This window comes from Chroicocephalus ridibundus, chromosome 5 (assembly GCF_963924245.1).
Source record: "Chroicocephalus ridibundus chromosome 5, bChrRid1.1, whole genome shotgun sequence".
Lineage (NCBI taxonomy): Eukaryota > Metazoa > Chordata > Aves > Charadriiformes > Laridae > Chroicocephalus > Chroicocephalus ridibundus.
Genome location: NC_086288.1, coordinates 9,983,597 through 10,003,816, shown reverse-complemented (window position 1 = coordinate 10,003,816; position 20,220 = coordinate 9,983,597). Strand labels below are relative to the sequence as shown.

The 20,220-nt window shown below is 37.5% G+C and overlaps 1 protein-coding gene across 4 annotated transcripts in view; it reads left to right on the top strand.

Annotated features, from left to right (window-relative positions):
- Nucleotides 1-20,220, top strand: part of ARHGAP10 (Rho GTPase activating protein 10) — a 152,379-nt gene that overhangs the window by 54,130 nt on the left and 78,029 nt on the right. For all 4 annotated transcript variants that reach the window (XR_010071134.1, XR_010071133.1, XM_063335375.1 and 1 more), the window contains exons 4-10: nucleotides 3,694-3,765; nucleotides 6,975-7,076; nucleotides 10,270-10,380; nucleotides 11,908-12,012; nucleotides 15,952-16,081; nucleotides 17,766-17,872; nucleotides 19,447-19,541. Coding sequence is in view for 2 of the 4 variants with exons in the window: in XM_063335375.1 (XP_063191445.1) it covers nucleotides 3,694-3,765; nucleotides 6,975-7,076; nucleotides 10,270-10,380; nucleotides 11,908-12,012; nucleotides 15,952-16,081; nucleotides 17,766-17,872; nucleotides 19,447-19,541 (722 nt within the window). In the remaining 2 variants the exon portion in view is untranslated. The remainder of the gene's footprint in view (nucleotides 1-3,693; nucleotides 3,766-6,974; nucleotides 7,077-10,269; nucleotides 10,381-11,907; nucleotides 12,013-15,951; nucleotides 16,082-17,765; nucleotides 17,873-19,446; nucleotides 19,542-20,220) is intronic.

Below are 20,220 nucleotides of genomic sequence, written 5' to 3'. Positions count from 1 at the left end.
ATTTTAAAGTTGGGTATATATTCCTTTCAGGTAAGTTTGGATAGACCAGAGATAGAAAGTAAAGAAAGGAATTTTTTGGTGCCCTTTAAATAATACATTCCTGTCATTGTAATCTGCTAGGATTAGAGGTGTAGAGGGATGAAAATTCGTTGGTGTCAAGACAGAAGTTGAAAGAGGAAGGAATGTGCAGTTTTATATTAATGAATATTTAACTTAAATGCCTAGTATAACTTTTCCTGGAAATTTTGCATTTTAACATAATCCTAATTCCTAAGAAAGGTGCAGGTGATAATGACAAATATATTCAAGCAATTCTTAGCTTCTTCCCTTATACTGGGAGAATTTTACTTTTGTTTGTCTACTGATCTGTTATCCATAGTTTAAAAAAAAAAAAAAAAAGGAAAAAATGTTGGTTTGCATTCCCAAGTTATAAATAAACTAAGTTAATGATGAATAGCAGTGTAAATAATGTTTTTGTTCTATAAATAAGTATGTATCTTTTTGTAGCTTTTCATGACCAGCACTGGATTCTAAGTACTGGAAAACAGCGCAAATGCCTCCCTATTTAATCTTGTATAGTGCATATTTTGATTATGAACATTGCTTTTATTTCTGCCAGTCAGAACAGCAGCTCTGTAATTCACTGTTATATTTACCAGTCATGTTTTGGTTGACAGTTTCCATTTATACACATACAAACTCAGACATGTTCATTTCAGGTAGGAGGAAATGTTTCTCTTATATTTTTACACATGAGCCTGGAATGAAGCTGCATGAGAATGACCGAAGATCTATAAAATCCCACTTCACCAAGAAATACTCAAGAGCCCCGTTGTTTAACCCAGACACAGAAAGCAAAGGGGGTGACAAATCATAAATACCTGTATGGCAGGCAAAATTCTGCTGGCAAGGCATCTGTTAACAGAAGTTTAAGTTGTGCAAAATAAGAAATGTGTTTTCTGGAAGGAGGAGAAGCTTGTTTTTCTTTTAATGAAAGAGTTACTGGCACATCATACCGCTGGCAGCAGTGGAATCTGTTTGTTGGCAGTCACTGAGGGAACATCCCATTTTGATTTAAAGATTATTTTCTGCTTCAAACAAATTCCTGTAGTGGTTCCCATGGTTAATGCCGCACAGGAGCATAGCAGACCAAGTGATTTGCAGGCAACCCTGCTGGTTTATAAACCACAGCCTTTCTGCATGTGGTTGGGTTTTTTTTTACCCCCTTTTTTCTTTCTTCTTTCTGTTACATCAAGGTGTTGTGGTTTGCTTGGACTTGGAGTTCAGGTCCAGCATACATTCACTGCCTGCTGATCTTACTTTTCACTTTTTTTGTATAAAGGTTGAAACGACTAATAAGCAATTTCTTGTTAGATATTTATTTTTAACCTTCTGACCATTTAAGTGCTGAGTTGCTGCCTTTAAATGCTTTTAAATGATTCCACTACCTGTGATGCTCTTACCTCCTGGCAGTTAGCATCATCTTCTCTGAGTTTTGCTCTGAGGAAGCCTCATAGCTTTCTCCCTCACTTTGTCAGTATAGAGGAAAATGGCAGAAACAATTTAAACTTCCAAGTTTTCCGATACAGAAGGACTCCTGTGACTTCTGCGAGCTGTTCTCCACTCTGACTTGTGAGACCTTGTGGTCAGCAAGGAGAGATCCTTCAGTCCTCAGGCACTTCTGCTGTGTCCCAGGAAACAGTTTCTAGTGCTTGATCGAATAATAAATCTAAATTGCTGTTTCCTTTCAGCCTCTTAAGAACTTCCCAGAAACTTTTGGGGGCCTGACCAAATTTGAAAAACCTGAGTATCCTAAAAGCAGCTCTGGAGACTCCTGGTAACTGCTTGAGTAGTTAGGATATATGTGCACAGGCTCCCAGGTGGGCTAAATCCTTCCTAGAACCACAGTTCACCTCGTGTTTGGGGCATTTGACTACGCCAGCACTCTTTTGGTGGGAGCAGAGGCAGCTCAGGAAACAAATGGTTCTTCAGCCACCAAGAGCATTCCCAAAGCTCTTGGTGGCTGGAGGACCATTCCAAAGAGTTCAAAGGGTTGAACTCTTCAGGATAGTTCTTTGCTGGGCTGGAGACATGGCAGAAGTTGCTCTGTTGTCCTTCCTCACCCTCCAGCTCGACACAAGGGTCTCCTGTCTCATGGTTAGCCCAGTGCTGCTCTACACTTTTGAAGGACAAAATTGTCAGGTTTCTTTTTCCTTTTGCTCCTGCCAAGGATGCACTGAAGGGTGCTTTAAGAGTTTTTGACAAAATCGGGAAATGGGTGCAGAAAGAAAAAGTTTGGGCCACGGGAACAAATGCTCTGAAGTGAGGAAGTATCTGTTGTGTGGATGACTGTGCAACATGCAGTTCGGCCCAGACTTGCCAGATATTTGGGTTTCCAGTTAGCTACATAGGTTAGCATGCTGCCCTGGCTGTTTAAAAAGTTGGGTTGCTCTGGTTACGGTGAATTGGCAGGATGACTCCTGCAGTAATCCCTGCATGGCTCCGGGGGTAGGTGGGAGCAGACAGTGCTGTTCAGATTTGTTTTGTGCCAGATCTCTAATACATCCCACTTGTGTTTTATGATAAGAGCTTTCCAGAAGGCTTGTTTAAGCCTGCAATGTTTTAGCTGAAACTTTTAATGTTTGAAGGAGGGGGGTGGCGAATGGGATGGGGAAGAAGAGAGAAAAAGTCTTCTGTTGTACCTAAGGTGGGTTTCCAGGGAGCTCTACCTGAACTCCTGGCAGCTCAGCCTCACGGCTGTGCTAAGCCCGGTCCTGGGCACGATTTACACTGTGGGTCTGCCTTAGGACTGAGACCAAAAGGAACCTGCCTGCTCCTCCGCCCCTCCAGTGCTCTTGCCATCTTTTCCATGCTGTTGTTGCCTTTAAGAAGTTCCAATCTTTGCTGAAATTTCAAATGTGTTTTAAATTTTAAGTCTTGTTTGCACCAAACCCAACCCTGTTCCATCTCTGGTGAAATTCCATGTGAACTAAAAACTGTGTTTGGTGGCCAGACCTAATAAGCTACAGTTTTCTGTCTTATAATGGCGTATTGTTTCCTTTTTCTTTCTCTTTAGTATGGCTATGAGGCCATTTATCATAAGTGCACTGGTGGATGCTCATGCAGTCAACTAAACCTCTTGTTTCTTGACTTTACACCTCTCGATTTTATAACTTAGGATAACTTAAGATTTTCTTAATGTATTTAAATGTTAATATTTGGAAATATATATATCTATGTCTAATGGTTTTGTGTGTTAAAAGATTATTACTTGCTTGTCAGTAGTCTATTCTGCAGTTATTTGTAGTGGTTCTTGCAGCAGAAATGTCTGTGTCCCCAAGCGGAAATCATTTCTCCTGTGTCCCATTCTGGTGTTCAGGCATTGAGACCGTCAACCTGATCTGCAAGACTGGCACAAGTAAAGCAATTGCAGTTTGCCTGCAGCCTGTAAATTTCTGCATTTGTTTCAGATTTAATTTTCACAACAGTGGATTGAAGTAAGGCATAGAAATTTCGAAAACTTGAATGAACTCAGAGATGTGATTTTTTTGAGTTAGGACTTCAGGCTCCTAACTTGCGTGCTTCTCTTTTATTTTACCCCAGAGCTTGCTTGCTTTTATCTTTTTATCGCTGATGCTAAAGTGACTTGTCAGCCTGGCTACAGAAACCTAACACATGCTTTTTTTTCTTTAGGCACTCAGTGTTACTGAAACTCTGATCAAACCTTTGGAAAGATTTAGGAAAGAGCAGCTAGGAGCTGTAAAGGTTTGTCCCTCATTGTCTTTATGATAAGTTTGTTTAATTTCTCTACTTGGCTTGCATTGCGGTAATGACATGTATTTGGCAGAGAGATACTGTTGTTTGTATTTCATGTATTCACACTTCTTATTTTCTACTTTGAGAACTTGCTTCAGAAATAAATGGAAAGTATGTTTCAAGAAGAGAAGAATGTGTCCTCTCCCTTCCTTCTCTCCTTCCCCTCCCTTATCTCTTGTGTCTGGAATAGGAGCAATCCTGCTAAGAGCCAGCCCCCCTTCCTAAAGGGTAACCCTGGTCTGCTTTATATTTGCTTGCAGTTGCACAATCAAAGGCTGAAAAATATTAACTACTCAAAAGAGCTCGCTCATCCATATACTTCTAACCGTATTTTTGCAACCTGCAAAGTGAAAATTGCATTTATTTTGGGTTTTTTGTTTTGTTTTGAATAAATAACTCATTGCTCTGCATGAGTGGGGAAAAATAGGGACAGAGAGGCTAAAGACAAGATTTCATTCAAAGTTGGTGGATTGGTGTATTTTTTGGGTTTTTTTTGTGGAAGTGTTCAATAATTTTTTTTAAGATTGTCACTATATTGTGTGTATTTAAGAAAAAAAAAAACACAGAAAGTGAACTTCATGTATTAAATACAGACTAGCTTCCGATAAAAGTAACAAGGACAAATTTGACCTCTTTCTACTCGTCTACCTTCCTTCTTCTAGTGAGAAATTTAAACGCATATTCAAAAGAATGAAAAGAAACCCCAGCTATTTAACACAGTTTTCTGTTGCAAAACTCAATACATACATTTTTTAAACTACCATGCTGCAGATGTTTTATTTATAATTTCATGACTTCATCAGCAGTGATATTTAATAGCTAAGATAATGTTTCAATTATGAGAGCGCTATACATTTTGACTTTAGCAGGAATGATTAACATGTTCTGAATATGATTTCAGTGTTCATGAATGGAAAATGCTCTGTTGATCGTAAATCATTACAGTTCAATAGTACAATGAGCTTTGTGTAATTTTATGGACTTCTGAGAAGTACATCAGATGTCCCATCCAACATACAATAAAAACTTGGTCTCTAATATAGGGAATCTTCCAAAGAAAAAGAGGATTCGTTCTAAATGTAAGCTGTTGTCATAAAAGCAGCTGTAATGAATGGATTATTTCAAACGCATTTTGGGTGTTAAAGAACATTGCCATTTTGGGGGTGAGAACTCCTAATGCTTTAAATTATCTCATGATCTTCACTTATTTCCTAGTCAGAACTCTGTCCCTGATGTTTCTAACATGACAAGTTACATTCACACAGTCTACACCTTGCATTTTGTTTGGATGGATGTTTCTTCCCTTGTGTCCCTGTATACTGTTTCTGTGAAGCTGAAGCTCTTATTTGTGATATAGCCTCTTTTTTTTTTTTCTTTTTTGACAAAATTCTCGTTAACCTTAAATAGAACAGTCTTGTATACTTGTGTAACATTTAAGTAAAAAACCTCTAAAAATATTTAACTCTGAATATTCTTAACTGAATATTTATTCAATGTAATCGAAGTACTGACTCTGGAAATATAATACTGTTTAGCTCTGAAAACCAAGTTACGGCATCTAGTAGTGAAGTAGATCTGGAACATTGTGCAGTATTTGCTTTAGGAAAAATTTACAATCTACCATTACAAAATAAAAGTTGAATCTGCTGCCTCACATTTTCCTGTATCTTACATCCCCTGCTGATGAAATGATCTGAGTTAGGTTTAAGAAGAAAAAGAAAAGGAAAAAAGTTTAGCTCCATAGTGCTGGAAGCTGAGACTCTTATTGAATTACCCCTTAGTAAAAGGCATTGCTGCTCTAATCCCAGACTACATGTGTAGAGTTTCTGTCTTTGCCTACTTAGAAGTCAATAGCACTCTTTTTTTCTCTGGCGGCACTCAAATGTTGACCAGATCAATGAAAATTTTGCAAATATAAACACACTGATTTCTCCCCCCCACCCCTACTTTCTTCCTGATTTCCCATATGCTAATATGTTATCTCTAACCACACTAACACCATATGTGTATCTTAATGTTTCTCAGTTTGTAAGGAATATTGTGGCTGCTTTTTTGAAGGAAGTTCTTAGACTCATAATGGAGAAAAAACTAGCATTTTTGGTAAAAACCCTTGCTGAGAAGCAATTCTAAACAGCTTAGATCCCCTCTTTAAAAGAATGCCATCTTCAGAATCCAATCCTTCAGAGAACAAAAACATGTACCACTTATAGATAGTATTATCAAAAATGAAAGGTTAAGAGAAAAAAAATGACCAAGTCTCTCTGTCGAGTCAATTCTTGAATATATAATTAAATACTTGATTTTACTTATTTTAGATTATTTTCAACTGCATTTAGTTGTACTAAAAATAGCTTCAAAACTGGTGGGTTGATTTTTCTCGGTAGTGACTTCTGTCTTAATACACAGAGTTAGGAAACTAGAACTGAGGGAACTAAAGGGTTGTTTTACAGTGTCTTCTACTAAATTAGATCCAAGAACTGAGATTTTCTAGAAACATTTAATGGCTGTCCCTCTTTTGATGGTCAGAGAAATGGATTTACACGTGTAAATGATATTTGTATGTGTCTGTGGGAGTTCCTCTTTTGTTAGTGTGATTTTATGTTTTATGGAGATTTTTCTTTTTTTACTTTTTTTTTTTTTTCTTCTTTTTTCCCCACGGGGGCAACAACAGTCTGGTAGAAGCAAGAATTCAGCACAGAGGTCTTTGTATGGCTTTAAAACCAAGAAATCCTATGGAATATGGAGCTGTATTCACTTTCGGTTTTGGAATATGGAACTGTTGGAACTTTTCCCCTGTCGATTATAGAAAGTTCTTTTTTTCAGTGAAACTGATATTTCCCTTGAAGTCCTGTATTCAAAAACAAGATTATGTCGATGATGCAATAAATCAAGAAGAGAATTTTTTTTGGCTTTTTTAACTTAGAAGATGTAAGCATTCATGTGATAACCTTCACCAGAATGATGCAATGGGATTTCATTTCAAGTTAGTGTTTAAATTTTAAAAATGAGTTGGAAACGTAGTTTTCCTTAGTTATTGGAGCTATGACAGGTTGTTTCTCTTTGTTTCTGATTTTAAAATTTTAAAAGAAGGATTTTAAAAGAAAAAAGGAGGCTTTTCTTACATTTATATATCTAAATGAATGTTACTTTGTTTCTAGGAGGAAAAGAAGAAGTTTGATAAAGAGACAGAGAAGAACTACAGTTTGTTAGAAAAGCATTTGAATTTATCAGCTAAGAAGAAAGAGCTACAATTACAAGAGGTATTGTTGCCTCTCTTTTTTTATGCAAGCTAAAAGCTTTTAAATAGGTAAACATATTTTATGCAAATGCAAACCCAGCATTCTTAGTGGTAAAAGAAAAATTTCTGTCAACTGGAAAGGTTAGTGAGAAAACCAGTATTTGATGAACTTAGTGGTGTACCCCTACCATGTTCTGAATCAAGGCCTTTACTTGGTGTGTGTATGAAGCGCTAAACATCATGTTAATTTTTTTTTATATGGTTAAGGGAATAGCAAAGTGCAAGTATATTGTGGAAAATTCTGCATTTCTTATGAGGCTTTACCATATATGCAGTTTGCATTGCATTGCATGTATTGACTAAGTGTCCTGTGTTAATGCTTAATGCAAAGTACAGCAAGACTTGTATTCCTGAAGGAAGTGGGGTTTTGCCTTTTTTTTTTCACTTTCTCATGTTTTGAAGATCTATTTTTTTTCAAGTAATGCTACAGAAAAAGTTTGTTGACAATTTATAACTTAAAAACAGATCTGTTTTGCCTGGCATTCCTTCTGTCCCTGTGGGGTTTGTCATCATCATCATCATCCTTATTTGTAATAGCTTTTATTTCTCAAACAGCAGCAAATAGTACGTGAGAAGACAGCAGAGGAATCTTGCAGAGACTTGCTGTAGGCACAGGGATTTTTTTTCAGAGAAATGTAATTATGTCAGAATTATTAATGCTTAGTCTATTTATACTTTGTATCATTAAACACTTAATGTTTTCCTCAGAGATAACTCTTCTCCCTTCCACCTACCCCACCCCAAATAATCTATGCCATTTTTCATAACAAATGGTTAATGTAACTGGCAAGTTAGATAGGAACTTAAGAACTCTAATTGTTCTTGAGTTTCACTAGGATGTTACTTCTCAGTAGTGTGTTTGCCACATAGGCTCTCGTATGCATGAACTTTTGGGGTGTTGAGCTGTCCCAATGAATTATAATGGGAATCGCTCCTGTCTCAAGTCCTGTACTTTTATCAAATTGATCAGCTGCCAAAGAACTTGATGCAGAAAAAATGAAAAAGTTTTAATTATGATCTCTTACTTGATGACATTGAGAACCATATTTCAAAGTTGGAAATGAAACCTGACCTCAGTGGAAAAGTACAAAACGCCTGCATGAGGCATTTTGAAGCTGTATCAAATACAGTCTGAAGTTCTAGAGCATGTGTGAATACTAGAATGAGCAAATAGATTGGTTTTAAATGTCCTTCCTAGTTTCATGAACAAAAATGCTGAAATTCTTCAGTTGGGCTTTCATTTGTGCATTTCATTTTGGAGTATAAATGTATAAGCAATTAAAAAAAAAAGACTTGCAGCATGTTGTCAGAGTGCTAAATAGGAAAAGCTTAGTTGCACAAAGCTTAGAAAATAGATGTATGTAATTGCACAGGAGCTTCCTAATTTGTTATTATACTTGTGTCAGTTCCTGACTGGAGTAAATAAAGTATGCAGGTATAAATTTGACAAAAAATTGATGAAAAACATGCCGTGTTGTGGAGTGTGTCTTATATTAACATAGCCTTTGATTCTCTCAGTGGAGGGATGTTCCTGAAACTTCACTGGGGCTCGGTGTGTGTCTTATTTCTGTATTTCTTTGGCAGTACACAAAGTACAATGTAACAATGAGCGAACTTTATGGGTGCACGGGGAGGCTCATCCCTCAAAAAAACTGAGGAGAGATGTGATAATTTCTTTACAGGGGAATGGAGAGGAGTTAATAAAAGGGCGGTGTTGGGTATTGTATTCTTGGGGGAGGCAACCGAAGCAATAAACAACTGAAAAGCAAAGAAGAGAGATAGAAACAGGCTTATGTGGGGCTTTGGTGTATCTAGGACAGTCTTACCATCGATTAGCCAGATGTCCCAGCAGAGCCAGTTCATAGTGTTTTTCTATGGCTACCCTTCAGTACATGTATATATCATTAGAAACTTTGCTGACAACTCCAAAGCAATTCTGATTTATAGGATGCATCTGAATGGTTTGGCTTTTTGAAACATGTTTTCTTACTGATGTGCATATCAGTGCTTTATTTTTTTAATGGCATTTGTTGTTATGCCCCTTTAACTGCTGACAGATCTCTAGCACAGAGCAGCAAAGCGCATCTTAAGGCAAAACTGTCTTAAAGCTAATTTGACTTATCCTCTTAAAGCACAGCAGTCAGTGTTCTGCCTGAAGGATATAGTCTCAGTATATAAGAGAGAGAGCGTATGATAGTAAGTCTGGTCCTTTCACCTAACCTTTCTCCATTCCCTTTTGTAATTTAGTGTAGAAGCAACTGGTATTATCACATGGGCAAAGGCTAAGTGTTAAGCACATAGAGTATCCCTTTGTAGCGTTTCTTTAATGTATTTTAATAAAGGTTTCCATTACCCAGTTCTTGAAGTTCTATAGTTTAACGAGGGCACATGTACCTTAATAACTTAATGAAATAATACATATATGCTAGAAAGTTAAATATTTATCTACAGGTGAATGGCAGCTGAAATATAACTGTTTACCATCAATATGGTGTTGGCATTTTAGGAAAGCTGAGCTAAAAACCAGCTGCAGCTAATAAGGCTGCATTTTAAAATATTTAATGCTCTGCGGAAACTTGTGAAGTATCCACTTGTGAAGAGTTCACCAATAAGTCAACTCTTTTTAATTGCTTTTCTTGCCAGTCAGAGTGAGCAAAGGTGTGGGATGGGTACAGTAGCGTTCTGGCTATTTACAGCAGTTATTTCGGTTATAGAGTAAAGCTTACAGTACCAGCAACGTGTTTTTCAACAATAACATTTTCTTCCTTAGTTTGACTGGAGAGATGATTTCCCGCTTTTCTAATGGAAGATGCTGCTAGCCCCCTCTCTGTTTAGGCAGGTGCTTTTTCGGTGCTATTAAAGCGCTACATAAGTACCTGCTCTGATGTATTTGGCTTGGATTCCATAGAAAAGAAGCTTGAAAAGGTGTTACTTCTAAAAAACTTAGCCTCATGATTAAAACCAACATATGTTATCTCGTAAAAGGGAATTGCTGCTGCCATTTAAAAGTAAATGAATGAGCTGTGTTGTAAAGGAACAAATCTCAGCCTGGAGAAAACTATCTTATCACTTGCCACTTGTGTGCTATACATGTGTCATTTTGAAGCTGTCTGCAAAATGTCTTTGAAACTTCATTAGCTGTATTCTGTGTGCAGGCAGATAACCAAGTGGAGCAGAATAGAAAACACTTCTATGAGCTGTCCCTCGAGTATGTATGCAAGTTGCAAGAGGTACAGGAGCGGAAGAAATTTGAGTGTGTGGAACCTGTAAGTACCAGTGAATTCAGCCTGCCCCGTCATTCATAAGGGACAGAGAAGGAATGCAACTGGACAAAAGCCAAGGAGCTCTTGCTTTCTGGGAAAGCACATGCAATTGTGCCACTTATCAGAATTTAACGTACTCGTTACATGTGTGCAAATTCCTAGTACAGATACACTTAACCAGGCATCTCAAAGCTTACCTCAGTAATTACAGTTGATTTGGATCCATTGATGTTGATTTTCAGAAAATTAAACCTTGCGCTGTACTGCAAAAACATTGATTTATGGTATAAGTTAGAATAGAGCATTCAAGAAGATGATGTTGGGTGATGTTGGGGTCCGATGCATTTGGGTTTTTTTGTTTTTTTGTTTTTAACCACTGAAATGTTATTCCTGACTTGTGGAAGAATTCTCTTTTCACTAGCAAGGCTAGTGTGTGCTTAGCAGTGTAGCACTGTGAAAAGTGGTTGCTTGGGATTTTTTTTTTGTTTTTGACATGTTGATGTTTTTTGGTTGTGGGGTTTTTTTTCTTAAATTTTCTAGTTTTTAATATTATTTTTTAAAAATCATAAATAATTTTGGATTCAATTCTTGTGTTTCAAACTATTTGAAGTTTCCTCAGAGCCAGACTGGAGTCTTCAAATTATGTTTTTGAAACATGTCCCTTTCTCTTTTCTGAAAGCTCCCTCTGGATGGGGCCGAACTTTATGGTGCTCAATTTGTATTTGAAGTTTACACTAGGGTAGGAAATTGAAATTATTTAGTACCAAATTCTTATCCCTTTTCCCCTTCACAATACTTTAAATTTATGTGGTTTTTGCATTTTTGAAAATGGTTTATTTGCATATGACTTCAGACGTTATTGAATATCTTCTTCGGTTTGTTCTGTTTAACAAAGAGAGTTGGTCTTTCCTATAACTTACCTGTGTAACTTCCTTCTTTCCAAAAACTTGAACCAAACAGGAGAGATAAGCCGTACTGCTCCTCACCCTGTTTCCAATATAGTATAACTCGTTCATCCTTTTAAATTGAAACACTGAAGTCAGAAACTGCAACGTGGTCTGCAGACAAAAAGCAGTGATGGATAAAGTTACTGGAGGGAAAGCTTTCTTCTTCGAACAAACCACTTGACTCTGTTATGAAAGTCAGCTCAATGTGGTCATTAGCAGGGAGGGGAATTACCAGGGAAGTGGTGACTAAAAGTCGGAATGATCATTACCTCCTTGTGCACAAATACTTATTCCAGACATCATTGGTATCAGAGCTGCTAGAGGAAAATGTTTGGGAGATAGGCATTATACGTTGCCTATGGTCAACTTTAATGTAGAGATCAGTTGTGAAATTCCAGAGACACGACAACCGAAAAGGTCTATATACATAGCTGATAATTTGGCTCTAAATAGTTATTCATAAATTGTAGGCATTCGTGGAAATTTGTTTAAAAATAATCATTTTTCTGATCTTTACGAAAAAGGCTATGTGCAACAGTAAATGGAGTTTTTCATTCTAACAAATCTTTTGCTTGTATTTCAGGTGCTATCATTTTTCCAGGGTTTGTTCACTTTCTATCATCAGGGATATGAACTTGCTAAAGACTTCAACCATTACAAAATGGCCCTGCAGATAAATATACAAAACGTAAGTTGAGATTGATATCTATGCCTTTTCTAATTTTTTGAGTAAAATTGCACATTAAAGTTACTGTATGTACGGTATCTATATTGCCAGTACTTTCCTCTATGTTAGTGCATTGCCTGTGAACTTTGGGGATATAGTGCCATCTCCTGGCTAACTAACCGCATCACTGAACAAATCACCGCTAATTCCAGTGAGTTCTGTGTCATTTCTAATACTCCTCTTGAAAACAAACACCATGTAAAAGGCCCCCACTCCTTTTTCCAGTTTTTTATAGAGACATAAGACAAGGATTATTATGAAAGAGTTTAAAAACTAATGAAATCTGTTAAAATGCACACAACACTGGAGAATTCAGAGGGCAGGGAATGAAATGCCAAGGTTCTCGGTGTTTTGGGTGTGTTTGAAATTGAGTATGTGGTGGTCATGTCTGAGGGTCATTGCTTGATAGGGCCATATTATCCGTAACTAAGAAAAAGAAAGAAAGCCAGCTGGGCTTATCAGCATATTTTTGGCATATCAGCGTATTTTCTGTTGTGTGACTTGGAGTTTCTGTTTGTCTTGAAGCAGCCCTTTCAGGCAAGAACATCCCTGTTGTTTTGGGGTGCAGAGCTGTATAGGGAGACTTGGTGTAAGCACCCATGGTGTATTTGACAGAACGATGTGTTTCCTTCAAGGGCAGGCTAACTGGTTAGCCACCACTAGTTAGTGTACCCTCACACCAAATTTTCCAGTGTGATCTGCTCAGGACTGGGAGAACAGGAAGCAAGGTGAGAGGCTGAAGCAGTGGGACTGACAGTCACTAGTCAGATGGTCTGTTTGCTTCCTTGAGATTTGCTGAAGAATAAAACTCGCTCAGAGGAACTTGTATGTGCCAGAGGCCTGTTGGTAGGGAACAAACCATGCACCTTACTGCAAACAAGCAATTCATGATGGTGCGTCTGTTTTGTTGACCTCTTAGGGCATCTGGAATTAAGACACAAAAACTACTTCTCAGAGGTTGCAGTCTATTTTTAGAAATGGCTTAACTAGGAGACATTAGCAGGGAGGTGGGAAGGTGGAAGAGAGGATTACGGTTGTTGTAATACATAGTGACATGATTCATGTATCACAATACCATTCCTTTAATTTTATTCCCATATGTTTACGTCTCAAGTTTCCCTTGAGCTGTTGTTTGGTTTGGGTAGGGGAACTGAGTAGTGGTAACTTCATAAGCAGACTTTCATGGTAGAAGTCAGTGTTTCTGGAAGAAATTTCAGGACAGACTTGCTGCTTCTGTGTGCTTAGCTTAACAGAGTGAGGAGCAGCACGGAGCTGCAGTGGATAGAGGGGAGCTGATGCAAGAGGAGCAAGAAATGAGACATGAGAGGGAAGCTGTGATACAGTTATGAAGAGCTGGATTTCAGATTACAGATGGAAAAAAGTCAGTGAAGTGATCTGAAGAAGTGATGAGCAATAAGAAAGTAAGCTAATCTGAACAGCTGCGTTTTCAATTGGCTGAATGACATTATAATGTGCCCCAGGAAATCCAAAAGAGATTGAACATTACAGCTCAAGTTTTATGAATAGATAGAAAGAATGACCTGGATTTCAAAAAGCTGTAGAGAGAAAGGAGTCGAGGCTTAATAACTGAGGTAAGAGGAGAATAGAAGGAAGCATCTGAAAAGATCATGAGAGGACATGACGCATTCTCCACCGTGTTGAAGATGAACAAAACATCCCAAAGGAAAAATTAACTAGGGCTTGGCTGTGGTACAGCTGAGCTGCTGTCAGAACACTGGATTGACGTGTTAGAAATTGAAGGGTACAAGGTTCAGTACAGAGAGCCTAGCTGGATATGGAGAGTGATTTGAGAGTTGCCAGTATAGCTGTAGGAAATGCCTTCCCTTTCATTCAGGTTGTCTGTACTTTGAGAATGATGCTGTGGATTTCCTCTCCACACCCTGCCACAGACCCTGCCTTCCCCTCACTCCCCTGCCAAAATGAAAGAAACAAAAAAAACCACCCCAGCCTTGTAGCCCAAGCTCCAGTAAGCTGATTCTTCCAACAGTCTTATATATCTTTTGTAAAAATCCTGCATCTCCAACTAGATTTCTCTGCACTCCCAGGACTTTTATCTCAGTTCTGTGCCCAACCCCATAGAAGGATCATTGCAGCTGTGGCCATGCTCTCCTACCCTGCAAGCAAACCTGGCCTTCCCTGGGAAGAGGAGGCACAACCACACTGGTGCAGCGGTTGCGGTCGACCCCTGGTTAAGCTCAGCTTTGTCACAGCGCAAAGGGAGACAGAAATTTTCTTGAGGTTTCTGGAGCCTGTGGTGCTCCCAGGCTAAATTTCACACACTCCGATTTGTGATCACTGCACAGTTAAGACAAAGCTCCTGTCAGGAGCACTTAAAACATCTAACCTTGGAGTGATCAGTGCTCAGACAGGAAGGTTTAAGTATGAGCAATCTGTCACTATCAATTTTTTTGGCTTTGCCCTGAGTACAGAGCGTATTTTTTTTGATGCTGCTCTTCTAGGAAGTTGTTAAAAGGAAGTTAGAAACTTGTTTGGAGCCTTGGAAATGAGTTTATATGCGGGGTCTAAGTCCAAAATTTGCAAGCGGATGTGACCTGAAATTGAGATGATGGATATGGGGAGGGTTCAGAGCAGTCGTTTTGCCTGGAGGTAAGAAGGCCGTTGTTCTTAGTCATCACCTAAAGAATATGTTCAGCTTTCTTCTATAAAACATACGGGTATGGGTGACTGCTCTGACCAGCTTGTGTGGATTGTATTTGTGCCCGTGAATAAACTCCTTCCAAGCGTAAATCTGGAATTTGCACGTACAGATGGCCAGTCGTGAGCATGGTGTTAACTGTCTATGTGCAAGAATTGATACCTGTTTGTGTTAATGATATATTTGTCAGAGTATGCAACTGTATGCTTGTCCTGGGGAAAAAAAATAAAAATAGGTGAGGCAGCATTTTCAGAAGCTCATCCATTTCCAGAAAAATAAAGGTGCACTCAAAAAGCAACAAGACACGTAAGCATGCGTCTGGAAGCATGTTCTTTCCTCAAAACATATATCAACTGGGGAAAATACCAGCTTGGAATTTAAATATATGTTTTCAGTTTGTGCAATTTGGGCAAGCGTGTATGCGGCGAAAACTAGGTATTACCATGATTGTTTTGGTTTTGTTATTTGCTCATTGGACAATTGCCAGAGTTTTTCAGGCCAAACTGAAGCATTTCTTGTGTCAGGTGTGAGCTGCTCTGTTATTTTGGGTAGTCCTGTTGTATAATTTGTGGATGGTGTTGATTACTTTCTGATTGTTTTTACTAATATTCTAATAAATATTTCTCTTGTGGCTGCTTGCAAACTTTGGAATGAGTGACATTCAGGAATAATAATCAACTGGACTTTGGTTGTGGGGGTGTTCTTTTGTGGGTGTTTTGTTTGTTTGTTTGGTTGGTTTTTTTACATGCTGCTTCTTGTGTGTCATCAAAACATTTGGCATGTGTGTAGTCTCGAGGTGTATATATTATTGGTGACATTCCTGTCACTTTTTCTCAATAACCACAGAAAATCCTCTCCTTGCTGACAACTAATAAAAATCTAATGAGTTAAGCCAACATCTGTAGTAATATTTTTCTAAGGAAACTTGAACGTTCAAGTCCAAAGTAAATTTGTACTGAAGTAATTTCACTTCTTTCTGAACAGGTCAGCGCATTGTTTTAGAAATCTACTCTTTCCACAGTTACAATTAAACCACACTTTAATTTTGAAGAATATCATAAAACTTTAAGAACAAATATATATGGAAGTTGTGCACTGGCTGTCCTAAAATGGCCTGAATCATTCTCTCCTTTTATAAATAATTACTATAACTCCTATCTGCCAGGAAGAGTAAGTCTTTCTTCCACTCTCTCTACTAATGGGTTTTTGCCATCTTGTTTTAGACACGAAATCGTTTTGAAGGAACAAGGTCAGAGGTAGAGGAGCTCATGAACAAGATCAGAAGAAATCCTCAGGAACATAAAAGAGCAAATCACTTCACGATGGAAGGCTATCTCTATGTACAGGAAAAAAGTTAGTTGTATTTTTGTATTTCTATAGTGCCCATATCGTGCATACAGCCAAGTTTTTATTTCTACAGGTAACATGAAGATGCAAAGAATTTACAGTTTCTTAAACAGAGTTATCTGAGTAAATGTTCAAAGTCTCTAATGCCAGTGTTACTGGAGCTCATAAAAAGGTCATGGTGCTGAAAGTGTGACAGTTCTTAGCAAAGATGATTGAATTTGGGGAGGTTTTATTTCACCAAAAGATGTATTTCGTGTTATTTTTAATCTCTTATTAATGACCTCCCCTAGAACTGTCAAACACTTGTTGTCAGACAACAACATGAGTGGTCAAATTGGGCTCTGAAAATTGGGCTAGTTTAGTATGATGACATTGACTGTCATTTCCTTGGTTCAGTGATATGGTTTCATTACCTAATTGTGATCACAGGGTCAAATATAGCAGGCTCAATGCTAGGTAGCTGGTGTTGAAAATCTTGTTGTGAAGGTGCATGTCACACAAATCGTATCTTGTCAATACTTGGAACAATTAGAAATCTTTCTCACTCTAGTAAAAAAGCCAGATAAGTTGCAGAGTTCTTACTGCTCAAAGAATGGCCACAAAGTAATTTTTTATTTTTTTAAAAAAACCAACATTATGCATAAATCATATTTTTTACATGTGTGCCCTTATAGAAAGTTTGTTTGCTTATTCTGATGAGAGATTTTACTTTTATGATATTTAGTTGATTACTGTTTAAGTAAAGACTTCTGTAAAATGTTTCACAAATGAAGACTCTACAATATCCTTTATGGAAACATCGGTATTACAGTGTTCAGAAAAAAGTTTTAAGAGAACTAGCAGTAAAAATATAAGAAAAACCATTATTCTGTGAGATCAGTTCACTGGTCTTGGTCATCAGAAAAGATTCAGAAGAGGTAGGTACTCCTGAAGCTGAGTTAGGGAGGAGCAGGGCGGTGAGACCTTCCATGTTAGGAGCAGTGGAATCCTATGTCAGCTTGAGCCACTCGTGAAGGGCTTCCCTGATACTCTGGGATAGAGTCCTTCAAAAGAGAAGATTCTTTTGCAGACTGTTTTTTGAAAAAACGTAAATTAATAGAAGTGAGGAGATACAGAGAGTCAGAATCCAAGCTTTAACAGTTAACATTATGGTGCAAATCTCAATAATACTGTATGCAGTAGGCTGGTCTCTTAAATAGTTATATTTTATGTACAGTGTGCACTGATGAATGTTTTGGTGTCAGTTTTGGTGTCAGAAAATGTGATCAGACCTTAATCAGTAGATAATGTAGAGCTCACAACACAGGTGTGTCAATCTGACGTTATTCAGCTTCAAATTACTAAGTGTAAAACTAGGTTTCCATGTTCTGCCTAAATAATGTTTCCAAGGGGGATTTATTTTGTAGGGAAAAATTATTTTATCTGTAGTAGTGAGAGAAAGGTACGTTAATGATTCTTTCAATTTGTCATAAAGCGTAAACGTGAAATACTACCTATATCAGTTTTCAGAATAGTGAACACTGGTTAACATTTGTATTACTTTGTATGGTGTTCTTAATTCATAGCTTTGTTTTAAATACTTCATTATTAGGAATTAACTAGGATTCTTAAGTATCATTTTGGAAAGCAGGAGAAGACAACGTACGAACTGGAAAAAGTTCGTACTGTTTAATGCTTTCATTTTATGTAGGGCCTGCTCCTTTTGGTTCCAGTTGGGTGAAGCACTACTGCACGTATAGGAAAGAGACTAAGAAGTTCACCATGATCCCATTTGAACACAGATCAGGAGGGAAAGCTGTAAGTGTATTTTTTATATTCTACTCTTATACTTGTCCTGTATCAAGATCATAGGATGTGTCAGAAAAGATGGGTCAAATACTTTTCCTCTCTACCTCCTTGCCCCTTTTTTTCTTCTTTCTTCATACAATTCGATCTGACATTTGAGAACATTAACCTAAAGTAATGGATGGATTAATAGATAAGGGCCATTTAGAATCTGGTTTATAAATCAGGAAAATATAATAAACTTAGAAATTTCTTTCTTACATGCTCCAGTCAGACTTTTCTGTCAGAGATACAAGTACTAGAAGAAGAACTAGAAAAGAGGATTTTAATAGGAATATAATTTGTACTGACATCTGAATGTAATTTCAGATATCTTTGATAGCATCTGAAATATTCAAGACCCAAGATTCTGTTGATCTTTAAATGGCTTTAATTCCTATTGAAATAGTTGGGAATCGAGGGCACTCAGCACCTTCAGAGATGACGCATTAAACGAATGCATTAATATGGATGAAGTGCATTTTGTTGCAAGGAAAAAGGATATCTGAAGCTGGAGAATAATGCTTGAGTAAATGCTTGTAAATGTAGCACCCTGCCCTATCTTCAAATTTGGTTAGAAAATCACGTTGCTGAAATTTTGTCAGGGTATTATATCCCATTAGTTTGAGCAAGGGGAGATGACATTCATTGCTTTGAGGGCTGTGTATATTTACAAATATATTGAATTTGGAAGAATCTTTCAAAAGATCTGGAAATCCTGCCGTACTGAAAATTAGTGGCATTTGGCTTCCTTAATCATTTCAGTACTTCTATGAATTTTTTATTCTGATTTAGTCTAATTGTAATAAGCCACTTTAGTTAATATAGCATGTGTGTAAACATTTGGCATTCTAAAACACTTATGAAGCCATTTTTGCTGTATTAAAAGATCTCCCATTTTGAAACCCACAATGCAGTAACTCCCTCAGTGACAACCTGTGTCTGGAGATGTTGAGTAAGACAAGAAGTAATTAAAATGTACAGTTAATCCTGATTAAATCCGGTACAACTAATGCAGCATTCAAAGATTAATTTATTCGATTTCTGAATACTTAAGGGTAAAATATGATCCTAATATTGGTTGGTCTCGAAGAAAGGACTGGTTCTGTCTGTAAGACAGATTACAGATAGTAAAGAACACTTACTTTATTCTAGTTACTGTAGCAATAGCCTTTACTACAGGAAATTGCTGTCTGACATAAAATAGGAGAAGACTCTTACACTCATTGTGTGCTTATGTTGTTACCTGCAAAATCTTTATAGCAAAATATCTTTGTTAAATTACTGTGGTACTGTGTCATGCTGTAAAGTACCAGCTAAAATGAACTCAATGTTTTTGCATTTATGTCCCAAAAATTACCATGGAATTTATGTGCTATCGTGCAGAGACCTGAATGGCAACCATGAGCGAATTCTTTTGCAAGTGTCAGTTTTCAGTATAGCTTTTGCCATTATTTTAATGTGAATTTACCTTACTTGGTTTCTGTAGCCAGCTTACTGAAGCTTTCAATTACTGTGTCAAGCAGATAAAAACTTTCTTTTGACAGGGTGATGAGGAACTCTTCGTCCTTACGTATTGTACCAAAAGAAATACAGATACCATAGACAGGCGATTCTGTTTTGACTTAGAAGCTTCGGACAGGTAAGCTCATGAAACGTGCTAGAGAGGACTCTTTGTAAGTACTAGTTAATATTACTGTTGTGTTTTCTTCTTATTTTTTCAACCCTCATTGAGACTGGCAATGGGAAATAGTCACTGGAGGAGCAGGCAAGCATGTAGCAGAAGCAGGGAGGATCTAAACTGAAATGTAGACGTATAAACTCACGTAAAAGAAAAACACAGGAAAAGTTAGAGAAATGAATTGCTGTTATCATTGTGAAGAACCGTGGCTTAAATTGAAGTACATGCAACTATAGTGAAAGACTATGATCACGGTAATAATTCGTACAGTCATGACCATGTTGTATCACAAGCCTGCTTTCCAAAGTGACGTGTCGCTGAGGGTTTATACTTGCTTCTCGGATTGAAAATAAAATCACTGGGATTTTGAGGCTTTTTGTGGCTGGTGTAATCATCCAGTGCATCCTCAATATTGTTGCTGCTGCCTTTTTGAAACACCACCATTTTATCACTTTATTTCAAAAGAGGAGAATTGCTTACTTATTTCACTAAAAGGATCTTAAAAGATTATAAATATTGCTTCTTGTCAGCACTGTAGTCTTCCTTCATTTATAAAGGTGAGAGAATCCGACTAAATAGGATACTGCAAATAAATACAGTTGGGGGAACACCACCTTCTTTTGGTGCAGATTGTATCTGT